A 27,272-nucleotide genomic window follows, 5' to 3' on the forward strand; every position below is an offset into this window, starting at 1 on the left:
TGCACGGATCATTGGTGTTCTTTTATCACAGGGCAGTGTCAACACAGTGGGTGTGAGGTTCAAATTCTTTGTTGCTATGACAGGTGAATACTATATCAATCCACACATACCTTGAATACAATAAAATACATTTTCCCAAGGTATAACATTGTAAACCCAGTTTATTATCATGTTTTGTTGCTCACTTAGCAATCTTGGCACAGATTGGACATTATAGCCTATAAGTATGACATCTCAAAATGCTGAACACTAATATTTTTTTAAGCACTACTTAGTATCATTTAAATTCAGTGTAAACCAGTTTACAGTTTAAAGGAGAAATAAACAAAACATTGACAATAAGATCCGAAATACAGAGGATACAAAATGTTTATATTTGAACACATTCTCGTAATCTGAAATGATAGCTCTTATTATTCAATGAATTTAATCAAATTCAAAAAAAGAAAAATGTACAACACAGTGACTATCTTACATTTTTTTTATAGCCAAAAAATGTAGCAATAGTCAATGGACTCTACTTACTTAGTCTTTAATTCATTAATAAAACATCAAAAGGCACTTAGATACTCAGTACTAATGTGTGATATCATTCTTAAACAAGATTAAAAAAAAAATATTACTTCGACTTCCATTTGTACACGATATACAGGATTTAAATGTAGTCGTAGTCATACTTAGACGTCGATAGCAATACATTAAAATATTTTGCCTTGAAGTACCGATACCAAGTAGAAAAGACAGAGATAACTGTAAATTGAGAACCCCAACTGTTTAACTTTTTCAATCTATAACGATGGAATTTAGGCTTACGAGTGTTTTAACAATGTAATCTTTCCTACAACAGCCGAAGATGTAACATGCGTTTCCCAAAACACCATGCAGAGAGAACGGTCGCTAAGTGCGTCGTTGGAGCATGTGTCGATACTGATAGGATTGAAAGAAAGGGAGTGCTGCTCTCGGATCAACTTTCTCCATTCAAATATTTCGCTAACATTATAATTATTTCACAATACTGACTACGGATCAGCTCCTAGAGAGAAACAGTATTACCACCTACGACTGCAAGTTTTGAGGCGGCTTATTCTAATGCTTACCCAATAAAAATGCACTCAATCACAGATTTGGTACATCATGAAATATATTGAGACAAATGACGGTAGCCTACAAGTAGCAAAATAGAACTAAATGAATTGAACATGAAATGTATTTCAACGGATAAACCATGTGATTCTATGTTTAGCGGATATCTTCTGTGTATGAAGTGAGGGCAAAAACGAATAATGGCACACTTAGTTCTTCTACGAGTGGTCTGAGGCAGGCGTTATATTATGAGTGTTTTCAAGTACAACTTTAATAACGATGGTTTGGGAAACAGCTCTGAGATTTAACGATGCTCCTACGAAGGTTCTAACAATGAACTTAGCCTTAAGATGCTTTTGGGAAACCGGGCCGTCAACTTTACAATCAAATGATTAGTTGAATCAGGTGTGCTAGTACTGGAATAGATCAAATAGGTGAAATGGCTGGGGGTACATGAGCAGAGGTTTGGGAAACACTCCTGTAGATAAATCATAGAGACACTGAAATTAGCTTGTTTCCAACTGTGTGCTCTTATTCAAAAATCAAACCATGGCAGCATTTACTGAAATAGATACATGGAAAAGCTACATCCATATTGCAGTCAGTGTAAGATATATGGGTACAATAAATCAAATCCATGTGTGTTTCAGCAACACATTTATTTCTCAGTAAGGACAGGGAGCCTTATCCTGTGAAACAATTGTCAGCACAACAGATTCAACATAAAGTTTAATTTGACTTTGATCGAATAAAAAAAAGGATATACTGTATGTAGGCTTCTCTAGCTCCGGTGCCTCTTCGTGTGTAGAGCCAGGTGGTCAGACCGGGAGAAACAGCGGTTACACACAACACAGTGGAATGGCTTGGCCCCTGTGTGTTTCCTGAAGTGGCGTGTCAGCTCGTCAGAACGAGCAAAGCGCCACTCGCATCCCTCCCAGGAGCATTGGTACGGCTTCTCTCCTGGAATGCAGCACACAATGACATTATTCAACAGCAGAAACAGGGTTGATCATGTTATGTCACAAATGTACAGTACTAACTAAATACTTAAACATAATATTTGTTTTTATAAGGTCAGTAAAGATATTTAATATTTTACACAACTCTCTTGAATGAAATAGAATCTATATATTTTTAAAAATAATAGATAGACATAAAAACACAAACAAGGCAACATTTGTTTTATTTGTTTAAGGTGTTTAAAACACGTTCGACAACACGCGGCAACATTTGGCGGGCAAGATCTCATTTAGCATTCAGAATGCATCTGCATGCCAAAAGCATTATTTTGCCTGGCAACATAACATACTGGCCCCCCAAAATAAGAGAGGAGTTTCCCATAACAGGACTTTTATAATGTTACCAGTAAAACATTTACCCGTATGTGTCCGCAAATGGGCCTTTAAATGGGAGGACTTGGTGTAGACTTTCTTACATCCTGATGAAAAAGAATGGAACCAAATGCATGTCATTACAACATAACTTGAATTGATTAACAGGAATAACATCCTACATCTGACAGAGTGGTGTTAAATGGTCATGATTGAATTATAAGCCACACAATGCATTCATTTCATGCTTATAAATCAAGTTAGACTTTTATGGAACCGTTTAATGTTCTGTTTGTTTGATCTGTATGATTCAATTCCATGGGTTTCAAGAACATAATCATCTAATCTCCTACTAGTCTTTATTACTCATGAGCAAACCAAAGACTCTCTCCCACTACAGACGTAGGATCTTAATTTGAGCCAGTTTGCTGCAGCTGGAAAATATTCCTGCAGCAACAGAACATTGGAACTATTGAACGGATAATTTTTTATGGATATTTTGATACATTTTTCGTAAGGGAAAGTCAAGTCTGGAACCTCAAGGTGGAAATGACACACTTCAAAAGCCTTTTAAACCTCAAATACACAACTTCGACTACCGAGCTTAGATAGACTTTAGTGCAGGAATAATCAACTAGATTCACCTGCGGGATGTTTTTTTCTTGAGCAGATGGTCAGTGGGCCGAAACGTATTTACAAATAATTTGTAGACTGCAAATTGACCACAAGAAGCCCAAAAAGATACAGTATAATATTTAACTAAAACAATCATTTCAAACCTTCCTTAAATTTGTATACGATCAAAAGTGTCTCTTATGCATGGGAATACATTTCCAACATTTTAATCAATTGGAGCTGATTTCCTGAAGTTGTTCAACAATGAACATTCATACCAAGAAATATATATACAGTGCCAGTCAAAAGTTTGGACTCACCAACTCATTCAAGCGGTTTTCCTTTATTTTCTACATTGTAGAAAAATAGTTAAGACATCAAAACTATGAAATAACACATATGGAATCATGCAGTAACCAAAAAAAGTGTTAAACAAATCAAAATATATTTTAGATCTTTCAAAGAAGGCACCCCTTGCCTTGACAGCTTTGCATACTCTTGGCATTCTCTCAACCAGCTTAACTTGGAATGCTTTTCCAACAGTCTTGAAGGAGTTCCCACATATGCTGAGCACTTGTTGGCTGCTTTTCCTTCACTCTGCGGTCCAACTCATCCTAATCCAGCTCAATTGGGTAGAGGTCGGGTGATTGTGGAAGACAGGTCATCTGATGCAGCACTGCATCACTCTCCTTCTTGGTCAAATAGCCCTTACACAGCCTGGAGATGTGTTGAGTCATTGTCCTGTTGAAAAACAAATGATAGTGGAACTAAGTGTAAACCAGATGGGATGGCGTAACGCTGCAGAATGCTGTGGTAGCCATGCTGGTAAAGTGAACCTTGAACTCTAAACAAATCACAGACAGTGTCACCAGAAAAGCGCCCCCACACCATCACACCTCCATACTTCATGGTGGGTCCCACACATGCGGAGATCACGTAGTCTCCTATGAACTGTTGATGTTGAGATGTGTCTGTTACTTGAACTCTGTGAAGCATTTATTTAGGCTGCAACTCCTGAGGCTGGTAACTCTAATAAACGTATCCTCTGCAGCAGAGGCAACTCTGGGTCTTCCTTTCTTGTGGCGGTCCTCATGAGAGCCAGTTTCAACATAGTGCTTGATTGTTTTCGCTACAGCACTTGAAAAAACTTTTAAAGTTCTTGAACTGTTCAGGATTCACTGACCTTCAGGTCTTAAAGTAATTATGGACTGTTGTTTCACTTTGCTTATTTGAGTTGTTCTTGCCATAATATGGACTTGGTCTTTTACCAAATAGGGTAAAAGACCAAAATCTTCTGTATACCACCCCTACCTTTTCATAACACAACTGATTTGCTCAAACGCATTATCCACAAATGAACTTTCAACAAGGCACACCTGTTAATTGAAATGCAAGAGTGTGAAAAGCTGTCAGCTAGGAAAAAGGGTGGCTACTTTGAAGAATATGAAATATGAACTCACCAAGAAAATAAATGTCCCTTTTTCAGGACCCTGTCTTTCAAAATCCCAATAACTTCTTAGATCTTCATTGTAAAGGGTTTAAACACTGTTTCCCATGCTTGTTCAATGAACCATAAACAATTAATGAACATGCACCTGTGAAACGGTCGTAAAGACACGAACAGCTTACAGATGGTTGACAATTAAGGTCACAGTTATGAAAACTTAGGACACTAAAAGAGGCCTTCTGTAATGCTTCACTATTATTCTACCATGTAGAAAATAAAGAAAAAGCCTTGAATGAGTTAGTGTGTCCAAACCTTTGACTGGTACTGTATATATTTATTTTCTATGCTCAGAAAACATGGGGAGGGCCACATAAAACAACCCACGGGCCAAATTCGGCCCCCGGGCCGCCAGTTTGGGAACCCTGCTTTAGTGAATTGAGACTACCTGTCATGTCTCCTCACCTGGAATGTCACAGTGATGTATCCTCCTCCTCTCCAGGTCAGGGTTATTCCTGTGGTTAAACCTCTCTGGAACTGATTGAGCCAACGTTGGGGACACTGGCCCAACACAAGGGTTCTGGCCTGCTCCAAGACTAGAACTTTGACTTTGAACAAGACATGGACTCTGAACTAATCTAAGACTGGTGCTCGGAACTGGTCCTAGACCAGAGCTTTGGACTGGCCTAAGACCAGGTCTTAGTTTCGAGGCAATACTGGCTGCATAAGATGAAGGCGGAGAACGATTCTGAATCAGCTCTTTCCCTCTGTCTGGGCTCCCTGGCTGAGAGTTAGGCGGGGATGGAGGAAGATAGTCTGGTCGCTGCTGCGAATGGCTTGCGAACTGGGTTGTCAGAGGATTGCCATCTTTTTGTGGGCATCCCATCGATTTGACAACAATCTGGGGGGATGGTATGTGGACGTTGCTGAAAGGGACAGACGAGGACACAGGGACCCCACTGTGGAGGTTGGTGTTCACAGGATGATCGGGCACCAGCTGCTCCAGCTCAGAGTTCAACAGCTGGAACAACGGATTGTCTGGGAAGTCCAGGGAGGACATTTCCTGTTTAATGAACAGACTGCTTCCTGTGTCTGTCGAAGCGCCATAAAGCCCAGAGTGTTCTGGAAGGGTTGTAGGACCAGGGTTGCACTGGCAACTGGGATGGATGAAGGAGTGGGAGAGAGGCTCTGTCTTGATGGGTCTCATAGGCAGACACAGGCTGGGGCACAGGTAGGTAACGTCAGGTAGGAGGAGACTCATGTTGATGCTGTATGGGGAACCAAGGTCCTCCGTGAAAGATGGCTGTCTGGTGTCTGGGATATTCTGAGGAGGTGACAGATATTTGTCCATCTCGGAACTACCCTGCAAGGTAAAAAAAAATATATGGAGTATTTGTGAGTTACATTCAATACTAGGGCTGTGAAAGTTAACACGTGACATGTTAATCGCAGTAACAAAAAAGGTGACACCTTTAATCACATCTCCAATTTCTTCACCGCACGGAAACCTTTTAAGCGCAAGTGTTTCCGCATGGACCCAGAACACAGCTACAGTCAATGCTTGCGCCTTTAAATAGCTGAAGACAGTGTGCCTCTAGCCAAAATCATGTGAAAGTTAGCATATGTTTTTTTTTCTGCCTGGGAAGAACTGAAAAGGAATAGGTTCATTCGCCACAATGAGGTAATCAATATAATAGTCAATAGCATGAGAGCAGGAGTAAATGAGAGAGAATGGGTGTAGACCTATGCGTGTAAAGTTATCTAAACAGTACAGATGGTTACAATGTTTTCATAACATTGCTGGACAAGTTTAAAAGCTCTTTGTATGCATAGGCCAGTTTTTTTCTCCTATAGTCACACTCATTTAAAATGCCTGAAGTTTTAAACGTACTTAAAGCTTTGTTTGTGTCTGTGTGTGAGAGAGAGTATATAATTACAGACATTGACCTTGACCCTTTCTTTCTCAGCTTATTCACCATCAAGCCACTAACACCTGTGTCTGATCACAGCCAAATTGCATTGTTTCTCAAAAGAACAGACATGGAAACAACCACACATTCACAGCCCTGTAAACTGTGATCATTCTACAGTGGTCCCTGCAGCGTATGCTCAAACCGGTGTGATTAGAACACTTATTTAGAACGTCCTGTTTCGATTGACGCAACAATCAGCATTTGAGAAGGCCACACTTTTTTTCACAGAAACATTTTGCAAAAACACAGTCCTTACAAAGTTATGTCCAGAATGTGAGCAGTTTATTTTTGGGATGCAATGTTCAGACATTCACAGAAGTAGCTACAGCATAACACAATCATCCAATCCGGAAAAATGTAGGGTACATTTGTCCTAGCGCTAACTGTGGAAAGACTGACGTAACACAAGCAGTCATATTTTTATAACTCTCGGCTGAGAGAAACTACAATATGAATTAGCTAATAGCAATTACTATTTATAATTAATGAGCTCACCATTGATCAAAATAATTGAGTAAAACACTTTCTAGAAATCGAAAGTAATCCGACAAAGGGTAGTTTGTGCGCGCCTCCATGTTTGTTTTTTCGCATCAACCAAAGATAAGAGGAGACAAGAGGAGTTTGGTCTGTTTATAGTATGCATGTTGAAGGGGGTGTGTCATCTACGATCATTCACTTCCCTTCATACACTTCCAGACGTTTACCCGAAAGATGAGTGAACTATTCATGCACCTCAATATAACATCTTTGGTCTGACAGATTACGTGACACCCAGAATGCATGGTATAATGTCAGCAAACATGGCGCCACACATACACATAGCTGGCAAATAGCTTAGCATTAGCTTAGCTCATTATAAAATCAGCACAACCGTCAAAAAAGTATTTTACACACATCATAGGCATCCATTACGATCTATGCAATAATCGGAATGCATTATTCGTTACCAGCACTTGAAAACATGTGAATACAACTCTAAATTCATTATGCTCCATACATCCAGTTGAAGTCAGAAGTTTACATAAACTGAGTTTAAATGTATTTGGCTAAGGTGTTTCACAATTCCTGATATTTAATCCTAGTAAAAATGACCTGTTTTAGGTCAGTTAGGATCACCACTTTATTTTAAGAATGTGAAATGTCAGAATAAGAGTAGAGAGAATGATTTATTTCAGCTGTTATTTCTTTCATCACATTCCCAGTGGGGCAGAAGTTTACAAACACTCAATTAGTATTTGGTAGCATTGCCTTTAAATTGTTTAACTTGGGTCAATAATTTTGGGTAGCCTTCCCACAATAAATTGGGTGAATTTTTGCTCATTCCTCCTGACAGAGCTGGGGTAACTGAGTCAGGTTTGTAGGCCTCCTTGCTCACACACGCTTTTTCAGTTCTGCCCACACATTTTCTATAGGATTGAGGTCAGGGCTTTGTGATGGCCACTCCAATACCTTGACTTTGTTGTCCTTAAGCAATTTTGCCAAGACTTTGGAAGTATACAACGGGTCATTGTCCATTTGGAAGACCCATTTGCGACCATCTGACCCACTGGAATTATGATACAGTGAATTATAAGTGAAATAATCTGTCTGTAAACAATTGTTGAAAAAATTACTTGTGTCATGCACAAAGTAGATGTCCTAACCGACTTGCCAAAACTATAGTTTGTTAACTTCCTGACTGATGTCTTGAGATTCTGCTTCAATATATCCACATCATTTTCCTCCTCATGATGCCATTGATTTTGTGAAGTGCACCAGTCCCTCCTGCAGCAAAGCACCCGCACAGCATGATGCTGCCACCCCTGTGCTTCATGGTTGGGATGGTGTTCTTTAGCTTGCAAGCCTCCCCATTTTTCCGCCAAACATAACGATGTTCATTATGGCCAAATAGATCTATTTTTGTTTCATCAGACCAGAGGACATGTCTCCAAAAAGTACGATCTTTGTCCCCATGTGCAGTTACAAACCGTAGTCTGGCTTTTTTTAAAATGGTGGTTTTGGAGCAGTGGCTTCTTCCTTGTTGAGCAGCCTTTCAGGTTATGTCGATATAGGACTCGTTTTACTGTGGATATAGATACCTTTGTTCCTATTTCCTCCAGCATCTTCACAAGGCCCTTTGCTGTTGTTCTGGGATTGAGTTGCACTTTTCACACCAAAGTATGTTCATCTCTAGGAGAGAGAACGCGTCTCCTTCCTGAGCGGAATGACGGCTGCATGGTCCCATGGTGTTTATACTTGCTCCCAAGGATGAACCAGACTTGTGGAGGTCTACAATTTTTTCAAATTATATTTGAAATAATCTGTCTGTAAACAATTGTTGGAAAAATGACTTGTGTCATGCAAAGTAGATGTCCTAACCGACTTGCCAAAACTATTGTTTGATTTAACAAGAAATTTATGGAGTGGTTGAAAAATGAGTTAATGACTCCAACCTAAGTGTATGTAAACTTCCGACTTCAACTGTACATACATACTGTATGCACCTACAGTAGAAACGACAACATGATATACAGAAAATAAGGAATTTACTTTGATAGCAACGCACACGTGTCCAAAGTTATTATTTGTAAGTAAACAAGGCAATGCGAGCGCCACCCAGAAATGTTTCCAATTCATGCAAGACTGTGCAAATATCTGCATACTTGATCTGCGTAAAAATTGGTGAAGTGTGTGGGCTCTCCTCAAAGAGAGAAGTTTGTCCGGCGCACTTCAAAACGTAAAATTGTCTGCAACACTGAAATGGGCTACTTATATATGAATTAATGAGGAGGCGGAACACACCTCAATTCAAACTGTTAACTGAAAATCATTGGAAATTGACAAGTTGAAACATAGCCTATAGATAATTAGCAGCATATATTAACTGTCCTGTTGCGCAATAATCATATTTTGGAACAGTGAGCGTATTCTGACATCACGTGCATAAAAAAAAAAACTCACGCTGGGGCGACCGTTAGAGATATTTGGAACTCACGTATGAAGTTAACTTCTTGTCAATATGGGGGCGCTGTTTTCACTTTGTAAAAAAACGTTCCCAAATTAAACTGCCTCATACTCAATTCTTGCTCGTACAATATGCAATATGCATATTATTATTATTACTATTGGTTAGAAAACACTCTCTAGTTTCTAAAACCGTTTGAATTATATCTGTGAGTAAAACAGAACTCAAGTTGGAGCAAACTTCCTGTCAGGAAGTGAGAAATCTGAAATCAGGCACTCTGTTACAGGGTCAGTTAATTAATTTGCAATTATTCTATTGGTCGACATGCACTGTATACGTTTTCCCCTAGATGTCAGTAAGCAGTGAGGATTTGAATGGTGTTGCTAGGTAGATCTGAGGCCGTATAAATGGTCTTGGAACGAGGGGTGCACCCTTTTCAACGTTCGTCATGGCGCAAAGCAGACCTCAGGATGGCATTCTGAAAAGCTCACGTTATCGGCGTTAGATATATCCGGCTCTGATTTTATTCGATATAGGTGTTTGAAACATCATAACGTAGTTATTTTAAACCGAGTTATATCAGTTTATATGAGTATATTGAGATTTTCGGAAATTTCTTAGTGCTGCGTTTTGAAGAGTTGGGCATGTCTGGGCCACATAGCTAATGTTTGCTGCTAATTACATGGTTGAAGATGACATTCTACAGCCGAGCAACGATTATTATGGACAAAGGACAACTTTCCCAAGATTCTGATGGAAGCTCAACAAATAGTAAGAAGTCTTTATGCTGTTAATTTGTATTTATGTTGAAAAATGTTAAACAATAATTCCGCCATTAATTTCGGCACGGTCTCGCAATATGTCATAGTAACGTTAATCTCGCAATATGTCATAGTAACGTTAATTATAAAAATCTAACACAGCGGTTGCATTAAGAACTAGTGTATCTTTCATTTGCTGTCCAACCTGTATTTTTTAGTCAAGTTTATGATTAGATTAGGTGCCTCTCCCAAGATTTCTCCCGACATTTTGTTGGCAGCTTGGCTACTATTCTCATTGTATAACCACGATTTGTGCCGCTAAATATGCACATTTTCGAACAAACAATATATGTATTGTGTAATATGTTATAGGACTGTCATCTGAAGAAGTTTGAGAAGGTTAGTGAAAAAATAAATATCTTTTGCTGGTTTATTCGTTATCGCTATTGTTGGCTTGAATCAATGCTGCTGTGTGGTTGGCTATTGTAGTAAGCTAATATAATGCTAAATTGTGTTTTCGCTGTAAAACACTTAAAGAATCTGAAATATTGGCTGGATTCACAAGATCTTTGTCTTTCATTTGCTGTACGCTGTGTATTTTTCATAAATGTTTTATGATGAGTATTTAGGTAATTCACGTTGCTCTCTGTAGTTATTCTAGTTGCTTTGGTGAGAGTTGTGATGGTGGCTGCAATGTAAAACTAAGATTTATACCTGAAATATGCACATTTTTCGAACAAAACATATGCTATACAATAAATATGTTATCAGACTGTCATCTGATGAAGTTGTTTCTTGGTTAGTGACTATTTATATCTTTATTTGGTTGAATTTGTGATAGCTACCTATGCAGGAAAAAAATGGTGGAGAAAAAAAAGTTGTGTCTTTTGCTATGGTGGTTAGCTAATAGAAATACATATTGTGTCTTCCCTGTAAAACATTTTAAAAATCAGAAATGATGGCTGGATTCACAAGATGTGTATCTTTCATTTGGTGTCTTGGACTTGTGATTTCATGAACATTTTATTATATGATATCCCTGTGGCTTTAGGCTAGGCTATGCTAGTCAGCTTTTTTGATGGGGGGGATCCCGGATCTGGGTTTGTGACTCGTTAGAGGTTAAAACTGTTTCTTTAGTTCCTTGACATCTGGAATCAAGAACTCATAACCTCAATCTTTAAGGATAGAGACAAATTTGACCCTAACAATTACAGAGGCATTTGTTTGAACAGTAACCTGGGCAAGGTTTTCTGCAGTATTATAAATGTAAAAACTTCATCAATAAGCACAATGTCTTGATTAAAAGCCAAATTGGATACAAACCAAAACATCTCAAGATGTACCAAAAAAACTTACAGCCTATACACCCTGATTGATAAACATGTCCACCAAAATAATTCTAAAATGTACGCTTGCTTTATCAACTTCCAAAAGGCATTTGATTCAATTTGGCATACAGGACTGTTCTACAAAGTTATTTAAAGTGGTGTAGAGGGCATCAAAATTGGCAAGAAAAGAACAGAATTCTTTAACCAGGGTCAGGGCCTTCACCAGGGTTGCAATCTGAGCCCTGCACTCTTCAAAATTTACATCAACGAATTGGCAACTATTCTAGAAAAATCCTCAGCCCCTGGTGTTAGTCTCCACAATTCAGAGGTTAAATGTCTGGTCTTCGCAGATGACCTGTGCCTGGTGTCACCCACAGCACATGGCCTACAGCAGAGCCTGGACCTTCTAGAGCAGTACTGCCAGACCTGGGCCCTGGCAGTAAACCCCAAAAATACTAAAATAATCATTTTCCAGAGACAATCCAGATCTCAGGGAAATAGACCACAGTTCTCAATTGGTACAAAACATATAGAGTACTGCACACACTTAATGATGAAGTGAATGAACAGAGAGAAAGCACGCAGGGCATTCTACGCCATTAATAAACCATTTAAAATTGAAATATTTGGATAAAACTAATTGAATGTGTCACTGATCCAATTGCACTTTATGGCAGCGAGATGTGGGATCCACTTGCAAAACAAGATTTCACTCAATGGGACAAACAACCCATTGAAACCCTGCATGCAGAGTTCTGTAAGATTCTTCTACATGTCCAGAGAAACTACAAACAATGCATGCAGGGCAGAATTAGGCCAATATCCACTAATAATAAAAACTCAAAAAAAGAGCAATTAAGTTTTGTAAACATCTAAAATACAGTGACCCCCCTACCATATCATTACCAAACCCTGCAATACCAAAAGAGTTTACTTTCCCCAAATGTGAAACCCTTATTCAAATGCCTCTCTGTTGAGGATATGCTACCCATACTGTTAGGGGAGGACGGAGAAGCTGTAGGTTGGCCACGCAATACATTATATTGCTGCCTGCCCATAAGATGAGGGACAGTGTCTGACGGACCAACCAATCTGCACATGTCCTCTATGCTAATTGTTATTGTTCAATGTATGGTTATTTTGACCCTTGGTTATTGTTGTCCCGTTGACAATATTGATTATTATGTTCATATTTTAAAATCTCCAAAGTAAGCTTTGGCAATATGTACATTGTTACGTCATGCCAATAAAGCAAATTGAATTGAGAGAGATGTGCACAAGTGTTAAAGCAAGCTCATACACACTGGTAGGACAGACAAACAGCAGTCAATCTCTTTTGTGTTGACACAGCAAAGACCTTGGGAGTTGTCATTCACCCGGCCTTGTTAAAATACTCCAAACCAGAGGGTGGCAGTAGCGTTGCTTGGCAATGCATATTTGTGCGTATTGCTTATGGTCTAGATTCCAATGTCACCACTAATGTTGGTATTTTGTAGAAAGCCCTTGTTGATACTATCCAGATGGCCACAGCTAGATAACTACCTAGCAAAATGATGAATAAATAATTGAATTCACTCTCCATAATCCCATACTGCCAGTGCCAGCCCATAACCTAATGTTTAGCTAGGTTGCTAACGTTAGCATATTTGCTAGCTAACAATCCAATCCTTCACTGACATGGCCTATAAAGTACATACATACATGTTCAGTATTCACAGGCCCATCACTGTTACGGAGTCTAGTTGACAGGTAATCGACTAGCTTGGCTGTTCTCTGGACCCCGTATGTAGGGACATGTACAATGCTTGAACAAGGCTATTGAACTTGACATTTGTGTGCCTTTATTCTTTAATCTAATATATCATACAGAAAGTTGTTGTTAGCTGGCTAGCTAGCATCACTACCTACCTCGATGGCTGAAGGCAAAGAGACCTCCTATTGCATCGCTATGGCAGTGAACATTCCACCACCAAAACCCATGGTTATTACAGGGGAGTGGAATATTAATTGGGACAGGGATGAATTCGAGGACTATGTGCTGGCGACAAGTCTACATTAAAAACCCAACGAAGTCCATGCGGAAACTCTGAGGATCTTAATGGGCAGTGAATGCAGGCATATCAACCGGCACAATCTCACCCTCACAGCACAACAACAGGATGATGCAAAGGCCATACTGAATGCATTGGAGAATTACTTCCAACCCGCCAGGAACGTTTTTGGAAGCTGCAAACAGGAAAAGAGTGAGTCAGTACACAACTTTGTAACCTGTCTGAGAGAAAGATCTGCTTCTTGTGAATAAGGGGGATTGAAAGATTAACTGATTTGTGACAAAATAGTACTGGGAATTGCAAATTATGACACGCGCTGGCGTCTACTAAAAGAGAGAGGCTTAACATTAGTAACTGCCACTGAAATGTGCCGCACTGCCGAAGTCACTGACATGAGAATGAGAGCAATGGAAATGGAAACCCCATGCACCGACGCTGATACTGTTCACGCTGTTGCCAAGCAGACATTCAGACAATTAACCACGAATGGTGAACACAAGACAGCCCCATAGCATGCAAATACTGTGGAATTGCAAACACACGAGGCAAAGACCACTGCCCTGCCTACGAAAAACCATGCAGAGCTTGTGGAACTAATAATCACTTTGCAAAAGTGTCTCTCAAAAGCAAAAGAAGGGTGAGTGAGGGCAAGATTCACTGTGTTGATGGTGTCACTCAGTGTTCAGAGCAGAACAGTGAAAGTGACATTTACATGCATGAATCCATTGGGGCTGTACACTCAAGAGGGAAGAAATGGTTTGTGACACTACGATTACACAACAAGCTGCAACAATGTCAACTGGATTCCGGTACTACGTGCCAGAATCCAGTTGTCAACATCTTCTCCTCTCAGACTCTAAATGTAAACGCCTGGGACTGATGCAGTTCACCGTACCAAATGACCTGCACATCGTGGAGCGTGTGCAGCATGGATCTCTGTCCAAAGAACAACTACTCAGCAGATATGACGACGTATTCAATGAGCACATTGAATCAGTACCTGGGGAGGAACACTTTGAATTGGATGAGAGCGTCAGTTCAGTGTGCCTATTGCAATGAAAGTGGCTGTGAAGGCCCAGCTGGACAAATATGAGGTCGATGGCCACATGACATCTGTGACTGAACCAACTGACTGGATCAGCAATATGGTCAGAGGGAATAAGCCAGAGAATTTGAGGGTCTGCATCGACCCAAAGCATCTGAACCAAGCACTAAAACATTCCTACGACATCATGCCGACACTGGAGGATGTCCTCTACAAGCTTCCCAAGGCCAGGATTTTCACCTTGGTGGATGACCGAGATGCATTGCTGCAATGCAAGCTGGACAAAGAGAGCAGCTTCATGACTACCTTCTGGACCCCGTGGATTCAGAAACGCTTGCTCAAGCTCACGTTTTGTGTCTCAGTGGCGCCTGAGGTATACCAACGCAAGCAGGAAGAGTTACTGGCTGGGCTCAAGGGCATTGAACCCATCGCTGATGATGTCCTGATCATAGGCTGTGGTGACACAGACGAAGAAGCAGAACGCGACAACGATGTGAAGCTCATGGCACTGATGGAGCGCCCATGATCAGTTAAGCTTCGTCTTACATTTACATTTACATTTTAGTCATTTAGCAGACGCTCTTATCCAGAGCGACTTACAGTAGAGTGCATACATTTTATTACATTTTTTTTTTACATACTGAGACAAGGATATCCCTACCGGCCAAACCCTCCCTAACCCGGACGACGCTATGCCAATTGTGCGTCGCCCCACGGACCTCCCGGTTGTGGCCGGCTGCGACAGAGCCTGGGCGTGAACCCAGAGACTCTGGTGGCGCAGCTAGCACTGCCTGAAGAAGCTGGCCTCTCTTGGCCTGAAGAAGCTGCAGTTCAAGGTGAAAGACGTCACTTCCATGGCCACATTCTCTCGGCCAAAGGCATGAAGCAGGACCCAGACAAAGTCAGAGCGATCCTCGACATGCCAAACCCGTCTGATGCAAAAGGAGTGCAGTGTCTCATTGGCTTTGCAAACTATTTTGCAAAGTTCATGCCACATCTATCAGTAGTCTGTGAGCCTGTGAGCCTCTGCGCCAGTTGCTGGACAAAGACACACGATGGCACTGGCTACCCAAATATGAGGCCGCAGTGCAGGAGATGAAATCTCTGGTTTCATCCATGCCAGTGTTGCACTACTACAACGTTACGAAGCCTGTCACAATCCAGAGCAACTCCAGCTAAAGTGGACTTGGCTACTGTCTTATGCTGGAAGACCAGGACCAGTGCCTCGAGAGCACCCCCCCAAAGAACAAACCTATGCACAAATTGAGAAAGAGTGCCTCAGCATTATCTTCTCCTCCTGCCAGTGCTTCCATCACTACTTATATAGTCGAGAGCTGGTCACTGCTGAAACTGACCACAAACCACTCATTGACATATTCAGTAAACCGCTCCTCAACGTGCCCAAGAGGTTTCAAAGCATGCTCCTGACTGCAAAACTACAGTGTGAAGGTTGTCTACAAGCCAGGGATGTACATCTGCAACACACTGAGCAGGGCAACAGCACAATGTACAGGTAGAGGCACTGCCTATCAGCAGCATGCCATCTGTTCGCTACAGCAGAAACAAGATGTTCAACAGATCAATCAGGCAGACTACTTAAACGTCACAGATCACCGCCTAGCCCAGATTAGGCAACACACTGACAAGGATGAACACCTACAGTCACTGAAGTCCATGGTTCTCACAGGTTGGCTGTACCTGAAATAAGAGACACCTTTCACAGTGAGAGAATACTGGACCTTTCGAGATGAGATCAGCGTGCAAAATGGCATCTTGTTCAGAGGTCAGAATGTCATTATCCCCAAATCACTATGTCCAGAGATGCTTACCCACATACACTCCAGTCACGTTGGAGGTGACGCATGCTACCGCCAGGCACGTGAAACATTAAAAACTGTCCAAACATGCAAGCAGAAATGAAAGACTTTGTTAGCAGCTGTACCACATGCAACGAGTACACTCATGAACAGCAAAAGGAAACCATGATGTCACACAAACTGCTCACAAGGGCCTGGTAAATCGTCAGCATGGATTTATTCAGCCACCAACAAAAGGACTATCTTCTCATTGTTGATCACTAGTCTGTGTTAACGTGTCCTCTGTTTATATATCATTTAAAAAAAGAAGATGACAACTGAAATTAAAAGAAAATGCATTTTCATTTCTTATAACTTGAATGTTAAGAACTTAATGTTGTGCTGTTATGTTTGCACTTTCTATTGAAAAGGATGATGTTACAGAGTCTAGTTGATAGATAATCGACCAGCTGGGATGTTCCCCATACAGCAACAATCACGGAAATAAACCCTGTGAAGGCTACTGGAATTTGGTGTGGCATAGGCTAATCTAGCCAGGGTTTGGCAGTTTGGATACTGGGCGAATTTGGAGTACATTGGAGTATTGCATCCCTGGATTGAGCTACATGTACCAGCCATAACCCGTGCCAGCTCCGAGCTGCCATTATAAGGAATGGAACTCGCACCAACTCAAATTGAAAAATGTACATAGAGTCGGATCTCTGGCTAAGGCTAATGGCGTCATACACTATCTCACTATTACATTATATTTTTTTGCAGCCATACCAGTGCTCTAGGAAAACGGAGAGAGTGGTGATCACGTTCATATCAACCAGTCAGCAGTAAAGCATTGATCGTGTAGGCTACACTGCTACATCTCCCGTAAAACCATCCATATCCCTTAAAAAGACTAGGCTGACCAACGCAAAACAAGATCACAATGCGCAACGTTGTCACTCTCCATGTGTCAATGCACATATTTTGAAACACATGTAGTCAGGCCTACAGTATTTGAAAAAACGAAACAAATGGAACTAGTGCGCATCGTTTGGCGGTATATTGGGGCTGAAGACTATTAGCACATGAAAGAAATCCCCTCCAAGCAGCGGGGCTTCTGAACTAGTGCTCCTGTCTAGGCGATGGAAATCTACAGCTGAATTTAGACTGTCCAGCTGCTGACTTCATGCATCTCCTTCTATACATTGAGATGGGAAACGTTTAATCTCAGTCCACTATTGATCTGTACATATAGGCTATTTTGCCTGGTAATTAGATGGCAGCATATTAGCCTATACTATAGCCTAAATATCAACGATGCCATACAATCTCCTCGCTCAAACTGTAAACTCGCTTTCTAATTAAATACCGTACCAGATTGTAGTCGTGAAATTAAGAGCTTTCACCGATTGTATACTTCATGTTGTTGAGGACTTGTCCATGACCGTGATATTTTCCTCGCCCTTCTCTCAGCCTGTCCGCTAGTGGTGGTGCAGTTGGTTTTCAGTGTTCGGGTGCGTCCTGCCCCAGAGCGACTCAAACATCATTGGTTAATAAGTCAGTGGCCATAAACGGTGATAATGTTATATCCAGTAGTCCGCGAAAATGTGTGTGGGGGGGGGGGGTAATTTAGCATAGGACTAATTCTGATTTGAACAAATAGCTGAAACCATGCAGTTGTCAGCTGCTTACTCCCTCTTGTTTTGCGCTTGTCAAATTACGCAACTGCGTGATAGCGGTGCGTCTGTCTGTATAGGGAGTGGCTGGACATGTAGAAAAATAGACAAGATATGTTTTCAATTGTAGAATAGACAGAACATAAGACTTAAAGTAATGATTACCTTTGCTTTTACATTCCGTTTCGAGGAGGGAAGACAAGTAAAAAGATACGTGGAAAGGCAGCAACGTGATTTGTGGGAAGATTAACTTCCAAGTGTGAGGGAATCTATTCATTAATTCAGTTACTTGTTCACAGCCTCTTAAAATAACATTGTGACTCACAACAGCTCCTTTCCTCCAGCATTTTATGAGAATGTGTTGGATACCTAAATAAGAATGAATGATTCAGCAGTACAGTACAGCAAGATGTGCTCCTTTGTGACTCCAGGCTTTTTGAGGGACTGTACAGAATCAATCCAACAAGGTCCTCCTCTCTATTCAAGTAATATTCAAACCAGCATCAATGCTTTTTAGTCCCTAGCCTATGAAAACTGCCCATAAAGTGTGAAATGTGATGATGAATGCTTGTATATTTAACAGTTTCAAACTGTTCCTTCTATATGTGAACGGGACACCATCCCTTATTGACATTTAGGTCATTTTGCAGACACTCCTATTTTTATTAGATTTTTTTTTAATGTTACCCATTTATCTACCCAATTGCATGATATCCACTTGGTAGTTACAGTTATGTACCATCGCTGCATCTCTCGTACGGACTCGGGAGAAGCGAAGGTTGAGAGCCTATACGTCCTCCGAAACACGACCCTGCCAAGCCGCACTGCTTCTTGACTCACTGCTCGCTTAACCCGGAAGCCAGCCTCACCAATGTGTCGGAGGAAACACTGTAAAACTGGCGACCAAAGTCAGCGTGCATGCGCCCAGCCCGCCACAAGGAGTTGCTAGAGTGCACTGGGGCAAGGACATCCCGGCCGGCCAAACCCTTCCCTAACCCAGACGAAGCTGGCCAATTGTACGACGCCTCATGGGTATCCCGGTCGCGGCCGGCTGCAACACAGCTTGGGATCGAACCCGGGTCTGTAGTGACACCTTAACCACTGCGATGCAGTACCTTAGACCGCTGCACCACTCGGGAGGCCAGCAGACACTCTTGTCCAGGCTGTATCACAACCGGCCGTAATTGGGAGTCCCATAGGGCGGCGCACTGGCTTTGGCCGGTGTAGGCCGTCATTGTAAATAAGAATTTGTTCTTAGCTGACTTGCCTAGTTAAATTAAAGGTTACACACACACACACACACACACACACACACACACACACATCTACAGTCAGTGCATTCAATTTAAAGTCCTTCTCCTTTTCCGCTCAATGATCACCTGATTTATTTAACAAAAGGCCCACCTCAATATGTGTTCCAGGTATCCTTGTGACATTGCACAAGGGGGAGGGCTTTTGTTCTCTGTTGCTCCTCTATTGCTCCTGCAAGCAAGGGGGAGGCCGATGACCGAGGGCACCACGAGACCAAGTCCTTGAATGGCCTACTCCATGTTTGAACTTGTTTAAAAAAAACAGATTTGTTTACCCTTAAGTGTGTGTACATTACTGTATTTATACGTAGGATATTGTTTTTCAACAGGAAAAGTTCAAAAAATAGCCAGGTCAGAAGAGTACAAATCAGTGTTAGTAAGAAAAGACAAGTGCAGGTGTTAGTGCAAGAAAGGCACGTACAACAGTTAAGTGTTAGGGTTTCTTCTCCCGAAGCTTATACAACAAGTCATAAGATATTTTTCTACATCTTTGGTCATAAGAAAAAAATGATACCCCTGGGACATGTTCAGTAGGCACAAAACAGAATAAAACATTCTGAAATTAACTGAGACAAGGACGTACCATCTGTACTTGTCCATAAATGAATGTGTGTTTTCATTTTCCGGTGTGCACTTAGTGAACACAACCCTGGGCAGTGGAACAACACCGATCCCTGCAATGTCGCTGACTGGTCATTGAGATAGTCATCTGACACACTTCACAGTTTTAATCGAAGCGATCTTCCCGAGGATGAGAACCATAGATGGACCATCGGACTATAGCTGGTAGTCCCTGGTCCAAAAAAGGTTGGGAAACACTGCCTTGTATGTCCTGATGGTCTGGTTGGGTCCCTTGCTAGGCATGTTAAAAATGCCACTGTAGTGCAGCTGTCTTTCAGGACTGCATACTTTATGGCAACATTTTTAGGGCAGCAGTGAAAACTGCAAAGACTCTGGCAGGGGGAGACATTGAGGGGATGTTTGGATGAAAATAGCTCCATATTTAATTCAGAAACACTGTGTGCGGATACATAACATGTATTAAGGAACTGATCTTTATGGTCTGGTATTTCATTTTGAATTTGACGCTAGCTAGCCGTTAGTTGTTTTGTTGGTCACACGTTATTTGGATAGTATGTATAGTCATACTATCAACAAACTATATGTTGATAAGCAACTGCTTGCTAAGGTTAAGGTAAGGGTTAGGTTTAGAATAAGGGTTAGGGTAAGAGTTAAGGTTAGGGGCTAGGGTAAGGGTTAAGTTTAGGGTTAGGATAAGGGTTAAGGTTAGGGCTAGGGTTAGTAGATAGTTGAAATGTTACTGATAGTCTTTAGATAATCTTTAGAGCATCTACCGGTGGACTATCCAAATAATATGTTACTGTTTTTTTTAACTGTCTTGTTTGGTTTGGTTTCGAGATGATACATGTTTACTTGTTGATGGTAAGTAAATATTGGATAATTTGTGGTGTAACTCCAATATTCACTGACTATACCAAACTTTAGGAACAGCTTCTTAGTATTGAGTTGCACCCACCTTTTGCCCCCAGAACAGCCTCAATTCATCCGGGCATAGACTCTACGAGGTGTCGAAAGCATTCCATAGGGATGCTGGCCCATTTTGACTCCAATGCGTCTCACAGCTGTGTCAAGTTGGCTGGATGTCCTTTGGGTGGTGGGCCATTCTTGATACACACGGGAAACTTTTGAGCCTGAAAAACCCAGCAGTGTTGCATTTCTTGACACAAACCGGTGCGCCTGGCATCTACTATCATACCCCGTTCAAAGGCACTAAAATATTTTTTCTTGTCCTTTCACCCTCTGAATGGCGCACACACAATCCAAGTCTCATTGTCTCAAGGCTTATTATTTGACGTCTTTCCTCCCCTTCAGCTACACTGATAGCTGTCTCACTGTTGTGTCGTCGGCAAATGTAATGATGGTGTTGAAGTCGTGCCTGGCCATGTAGTCATGAGTGAACAGGGAGTACATTAGGGGACTAAGCACACACGCTTGAGGGGCCCCCGTGTTGAGGATCAGCGTGGCAGATGTCTTGTTACCTACTCTTACCACCTGGGGGCGGCCCGTCAGGAAGTCCAGGATCCAGTTGCAGCGGGAGGTGTTGAGTTCCAGGGTCCTTAGCTTAGTGATGAGCTTTGAGGGCACTGTTGTCACGCCCTGACCATAGAGAGCCATTGTTTCTCTATGGTGAAGTAGGTCAGGGCGTGACTGGGGGTGACCTAGTTTATTTATTTCTATGTGTTGTTCTAGTTTATTTTCTATGTTGGTGATTTGTATGATTCCCAATTAGAGGCAGCTGGTTATCGTTGTCTCTAATTGTGGATCATATTTAAGTAGCATTTTTCCACCTGTGATTTGTGGGATATTGTTTATGTGTAGCTGCATGTTAGCACTCCATGGTCGTGACACGTATCGTTTAGTCTTTATTGTTTTGCTTAAGTTTCACTTCGAAATAAAGATGTGGAACTCAACCTCCGCTGCGCCTTGGTCCGTCTCTACACACGGTTGTGACAGAATATCCCACCACAACGGGACCAAGCAGCGTGCCCGGGAGGAGTTGGCATCCTGGTCTTTGGTGGAGATCAAGGAGAGAATATCCTGGACTTGGGAGGAAGTCTTGGCAAGACACTAAAGCCTGCTGTGGAAACAGACGACAGGAGAGAAGGGAGGACAGCGACGACGCCGGGGTTCGCGGCCACATAAAAAGCCCCAAAAATAGCCCGAAAATATTTTTTGGGGGGGGGGACAAAGGGTAGTTGGTGAAGCCGAGGAGTGAACCAGAGCCAGTCTGGGAAAAGAGAGAGAAACTGGAGGAGAGTAAATGGAGAGAGTCAGAGACTGTCAGAGAGTGGATGGAGGTATTGGAGGAGAAAGAGGGGAGAGAGTTGTTGAGTTGGTGGAAGATGCACGACATTTGCCCTAAGGAGCGTGCTATTAGTCTGGTGAAATCTGTGCCGGCTCCACGCATCAGGTCTCCAGTACGCATCCACAGCCCAGTAAGTCCTGTGCCAGCTCTCCACACTCGCCTTGAGGAGCGTGTCATTTGTCCGGTGCCATGTGTGCCGGTTCTACGCACCAGGTCTCCAGTGCGCCTCCACAGCCCAGTACGTCCTGTGCCAGCTCCTCACACTCACCGTGCGAAGTGTGTCATAGTTCCGGTACAATTGATGCCGGCTATATGCACCAGGTCTCCAGTGCGCCTTCACAGCCCAGTACGTCCTGTGCCAGCTCCTCTCACTTGCCGTGCGAGGTGTGTCATCGAACTGGTACCATTGATGCCGGCTATACGCACCAGGTCTCCAGTACGTCTCCACAGCCCAGTACGTCCTGTGCCATCTCCACGCACCAGGCCTCCAGTGCGCCTCCCCAGTTCGGTATGTCCTGTGCCGGCTCCACGCACTAGGCTCCCAGTGCGCCTTCCCAGTCCGGTAAGTCCTGTGCCTGCTCCCCGCACTCGCCCTGAAGTGCGTGTCTCCAGTCCGGTACCACCTGGGCCGGCTCCACGCACCAGGCCTCCAGTGCGCTTCCCCAGTCCGGTATGTCCTGTGCCTCCTCCCAACACTCGCCCTGAAGTGTGTGTCACCAGTCTGGTGCCACCTGTATCGGCCCCACGCATCAGGCCTTCAGTGCGCCTTCACAGTCCAGAGCTTCCGGCGACAGTTCCCAGTCCAGAGGTTTCCGGCGACGGTTCACAGTCCAGAGCTTCCGGCGACAGTTCCCAGTCCAGATCTAGCGACGGTCGGCAGTCCGGAGCCTCCGGCGGCGGTCTGCGGTCCAGAGCCTCCTGCGACGATCTGCGGTCCAGAGCCTCCGGCGACGGTCTGCGGTCCAGAGCCTCCGGCGACGGTCTGCGGTCCAGAGCCTCCGGCGACGGTCTGCGGTCCAGAGCCTCCGGCGGGGGTTCCCAGTCCAGAGCCTCCTGCGAGCGTTCCCAGTTCGGAGCCTCCGGCGACGATCTACGGTCCGGAGTCCCCGGCGGCGAACCACGGTCCGGAGTCCCCGGCGACGATCTACGGTCCAGAGTGCCCAGCGATGAACCACGGTCCGGTTCCTCTGGCAACCATCCACGGTCCGGAGTCCCCGGCGATGATCTACGTTCCAGAGTGCCCAACGATGAACCATGGTCCGGTTCCTCTGGCAACGATCCACGGTCCGGAGTCCCCGGCGATGATCTACGGACCAGAGTCCCCGGCGACGAACCATGGTCCGAAGCTTCTGGCGACGATCCACGTTCCGGTGCCTCCGGCGACGATCCATTGTCCAGTTCCTCCGGCGAAGATCCACGGTCTGGAGTCCCCGGCGACGATCTACGGTCCGGTTCCTCTGGCAACGATCCACGGTCCGGAGTCCCCGGCGACGATCTACGGTCCGGTTCCTCCGGCGACAATCCATGGTCCGGAGCCTCCGATGACGTATCCACGAGCGGAGTGGATACTTTGCCCCGCACCGGAGCCGCCCCCGACGGTAGATGCCCACCCGGACCCTCCCCTATTGAGTCAGGTTTTGCGGTGGGAGTCCGCACCTTTGGGGAGGGGGGGTACTGTTTATTCTCTATGTTGGTTAGGTCGGGGTGAGATTGAGGGTGGGTTATCTAGGGGAATTATAGATCTATGTTGGCCTGGTATGGGTCCCATTCAGAGGCAGCTGTTTATCGTTGTCTCTGATTGAGGATCATATTTAGGTAGCCATTTACCCATTGTGCTTTGTGGGATCTTGTCTAGGTATAGTTGCCTGTGAGCACTACTCTGAGCTTCACATTTCGTTTGTTCGCTTTATTGTTTTCTGTTCTTTAAGTTTCTCTTCCAAATAAAAGGATGGAAACATACCACGCTGCATCTTGGTCCACTCCTTATAACGATCGTGACAGTTTGTGTACGTTTTTAAGTTTTAAGTGCATCTGAGGCAACAGCTTTATTCATCATCTGTAGATAATAAAAGTAACATGTTAGATTCAGTTACTACACACTTGACTTGTGGCAGTTGAGTAATGGTGAGCATTAGTGTAACCTGTTGAAACAGGAAACACAGGTATGACCATGTGTTGGCACAGCATTCGAAACTTGAGGTTGAGGGTACAGTTAATTGCACAAAACACCCAAACACACACACAGAGACAAAAATGTGCATGAATTCACACACACGCACGCACGTGCAAAACCCCCCCCCCCCCCACACACACACGTTCTCACTCTCTCCTGTTAAAATAATGCTGTACAGTGTACAAGCATTACTGTAATTACAAGCCAATTTAAAAATATCTACAGTGCACTGTATGTCATAAAGCAACTCTGTAAAGGTGTCATGTTCTGCATGTCCCTGAAGAATTAACAGTATGTAACTACAGTGGCTTGCGAAAGTATTCACCCCCTTGGCATTTTTCATATTTTGTTGCCTTACAACCTGGAATTTAAATGGATTTTTGGGGGGTTTGTATCCTTTGATACACGATATGTTTTATTGTGAAATAAACAAGAAATAAGACAAAAAGACAGAAAACTTGAGCGTGCAAACTATTCACCCACCCAAAGTAAATACTTTGTAGAGACACCTTTTGCAGCAATTACAGCTGCAAGTCTCTTGGGGTATGTCTCTATAAGCTTGGCACATCTAGCCACTGTGTCACGATCGTCTTGACGTGGAAGAGAGGACCAAAACGCAGCGTGTGGAAAATACATCTTCTTTTAATGAAGGGAAAAAACAAACACTTACAAAATGAACAAAACAAACGATCGTGAAGCTAAACCGAACTAAGTGCACACATGCAACATAGAACATAGACAATTACCCACATTAACCTAGTGCCTATGGCTGTCTTAAATATGGCTCCCAATCAGAGACAATTAATGACATCTGTCTCTGATTGAGAACCATTCAGGGCGCACTGTATGCCTGGTGCGTGGTGTCGGCACTGGTGGTACCGGGCTGAAGACACGCATCTCAGGGCTAGTGCGGGGAGAAAGAACAGGGCATACTGGACCCTGGAGACGCACATTAGGCCTAGCGCGTGGTGCCGGAACTGGTGGTACCGGGCTGGGGACATGCATCTCAGGGCTAGTGCGGGAAGCAGGAACAGGGCACACTGGACTCTCGAGGTGCACTATAGGCCTGGTGCGTGGTACCGGCACTGGTGGTACCGGGCTGAGAACACGCACCTCAGGATGAGTGCAAGAAGCAGGAACAGGACACACCGGGTTGTGAAGGTTTACTGGAGACCTGGTGTGTATAGCCGGCATCAAATCTTCCGGAACTTTAACACAAGTTTCAGGCTGAGTACGAGGAACTGACACAGGTGGCATCGGACAGCTAACACGCTCCTCAGGGCGAATGCCGTGCATACTCTGCCAAACCAACAGCTCTCTCTCTTCACTCTCCTCCAATTTCGTCAACAACTCCTCGAATGTCTCAATCTCCCCTCCGTTCACTCTCCTCCAATCTGTCCAATAACTCCTCGACAATCTCAGACTCACCCCTCAACTTCGCCGACTGCTCCAAGTGCCCCCACCCAAGAAATTTCTGGGGCTGCCTCTCTGGCTTCCAGCCGCGCTGCCGTGCTGCCTCCTCATACCGGCGCCTCTCTGCTTTCGCTGCCTCCAGCTCAGCTTTGGGGCTGCGATATTCTCCCGGTTGTGCCCAGGGTCCTCCGCTGTCCAGAATTTCTTCCCAATTCCTGTAATCCTGCGATCGCTGTTGCTTGACACGCTGCTTGGTCCTTGTTTGGTGGGTAATTCTGTCACGATCGTCTTGACGTGGAAGAGAGGACCAAAACGCAGCGTGTGGAAAATACATCTTCTTTTAATGAAGGGAAAAAACAAACACTTACAAAATGAACAAAACAAACGATCGTGAAGCTAAACCGAACTAAGTGCACACATGCAACATAGAACATAGACAATTACCCACATTAACCTAGTGCCTATGGCTGTCTTAAATATGGCTCCCAATCAGAGACAATTAATGACATCTGTCTCTGATTGAGAACCATTCAGGCAACCATAGACACAGCTAGCCACCTACACTAAACACAAACCCATCTACTCTACTTAACCCCCTAAACCATACAACCACCCTAGACAATACAAAAACACATACATTCCCCATGTCACACCCTGACCTAACTAAAATAATAAAGGAAACAAAGAATACTAAGGCCAGGGCGTGACACACTGGGATTTTTGCCCATTCTTCAAGGCAAAATTGCTCCAGCTCCTTCAAGTTGGATGGGTTCCCGCTGGTGTACAGCAATCTTTAAAGTCATACCACAGATTCTCAATTGGTGTCACGCCCTGACCTGAGATATCTCTGTTTACTTTATATTTTGGTTAGGTCAGGGTGTGACTAGGGTGGGTACGTTAGTTTTTGCATTGTCTAGGGTTTTTTGTATGTCTAGGGTTTTGTAGTTCTAGGTGATTTGTATGTCTATGGTGGTCTGATATGGTTCCCAATCAGAGACAGCTGTTTATCGTTGTCTCTGATTGGGGACCATATTTAGGTAGCCATTTTCCCTTTTGTATTCGTGGGTTCTTGTCTATGTGTCTTGTCTTGTCTTGTCTATTTGCTTTTCAGCACTCTTTTGTATAGCTTCACGGTTCGTTTTGTTATTTTGTTAGTTTTGTTCAGTGTTCATTCTTAATAAAGGGTGGTGCAGGTATGTAATGACATAGCACCAGTGTGGGGTCAGGCCCCCTATTTTGTTTTCCTTTGTTCCTCAATCAAATGGGGAGGTCGATGACATCACAAATTCCCATCAGACCAACTACTTGAATATCCTATTCCTTGAATTTTCCTTGAAAACATGATTTTGTTCAACAATTATTTGACCCTTTATTGTGTGTACGTTAATGTATTTATACTTGGGATATCACTTTTCACAGAAAAGTTTTTTTTTTTAACTGGAGAA

General features: G+C 43.3%; 1 protein-coding gene across 1 annotated transcript; it reads right to left on the reverse strand.

Moving 5' to 3' along the window:
- Positions 1-143: 143 nt before the first annotated feature.
- LOC139547062 (Krueppel-like factor 5) lies at positions 144-18,089 on the reverse strand. Its single transcript, XM_071356119.1, has 4 exons — positions 17,743-18,089; positions 4,939-5,836; positions 2,462-2,521; positions 144-2,043 (listed from the first exon to the last, which is right to left on the reverse strand). The coding sequence occupies exons 2-4, from the start codon at positions 5,822-5,824 to the stop codon at positions 1,865-1,867; spliced, it is 1,125 nt and encodes a 374-aa protein (XP_071212220.1). The 5' UTR covers positions 5,825-5,836; positions 17,743-18,089; the 3' UTR covers positions 144-1,864.
- Positions 18,090-27,272: the final 9,183 nt, after the last annotated feature.

Source organism: Salvelinus alpinus, chromosome 20, assembly GCF_045679555.1.
Source record: "Salvelinus alpinus chromosome 20, SLU_Salpinus.1, whole genome shotgun sequence".
Taxonomy (NCBI): Eukaryota; Metazoa; Chordata; class Actinopteri; order Salmoniformes; family Salmonidae; genus Salvelinus; species Salvelinus alpinus.

Bases quoted from the DNA above. Each gene is read 5' to 3' on its own strand.
- LOC139547062 (XM_071356119.1), bottom strand. From the start codon at position 5,824: ATGGACAAATATCTGTCACCTCCTCAGAATATCCCAGACACCAGACAG. The intron at 2,522-4,938 runs GTGAGGAGACAT...CTTTTTCATCAG, and splicing joins ACATCACTGTGACATTCCAG to GATGTAAGAAAGTCTACACC. The intron at 2,044-2,461 runs GTAAATGTTTTA...GCTGCATTCCAG, and splicing joins CCATTTGCGGACACATACGG to GAGAGAAGCCGTACCAATGC.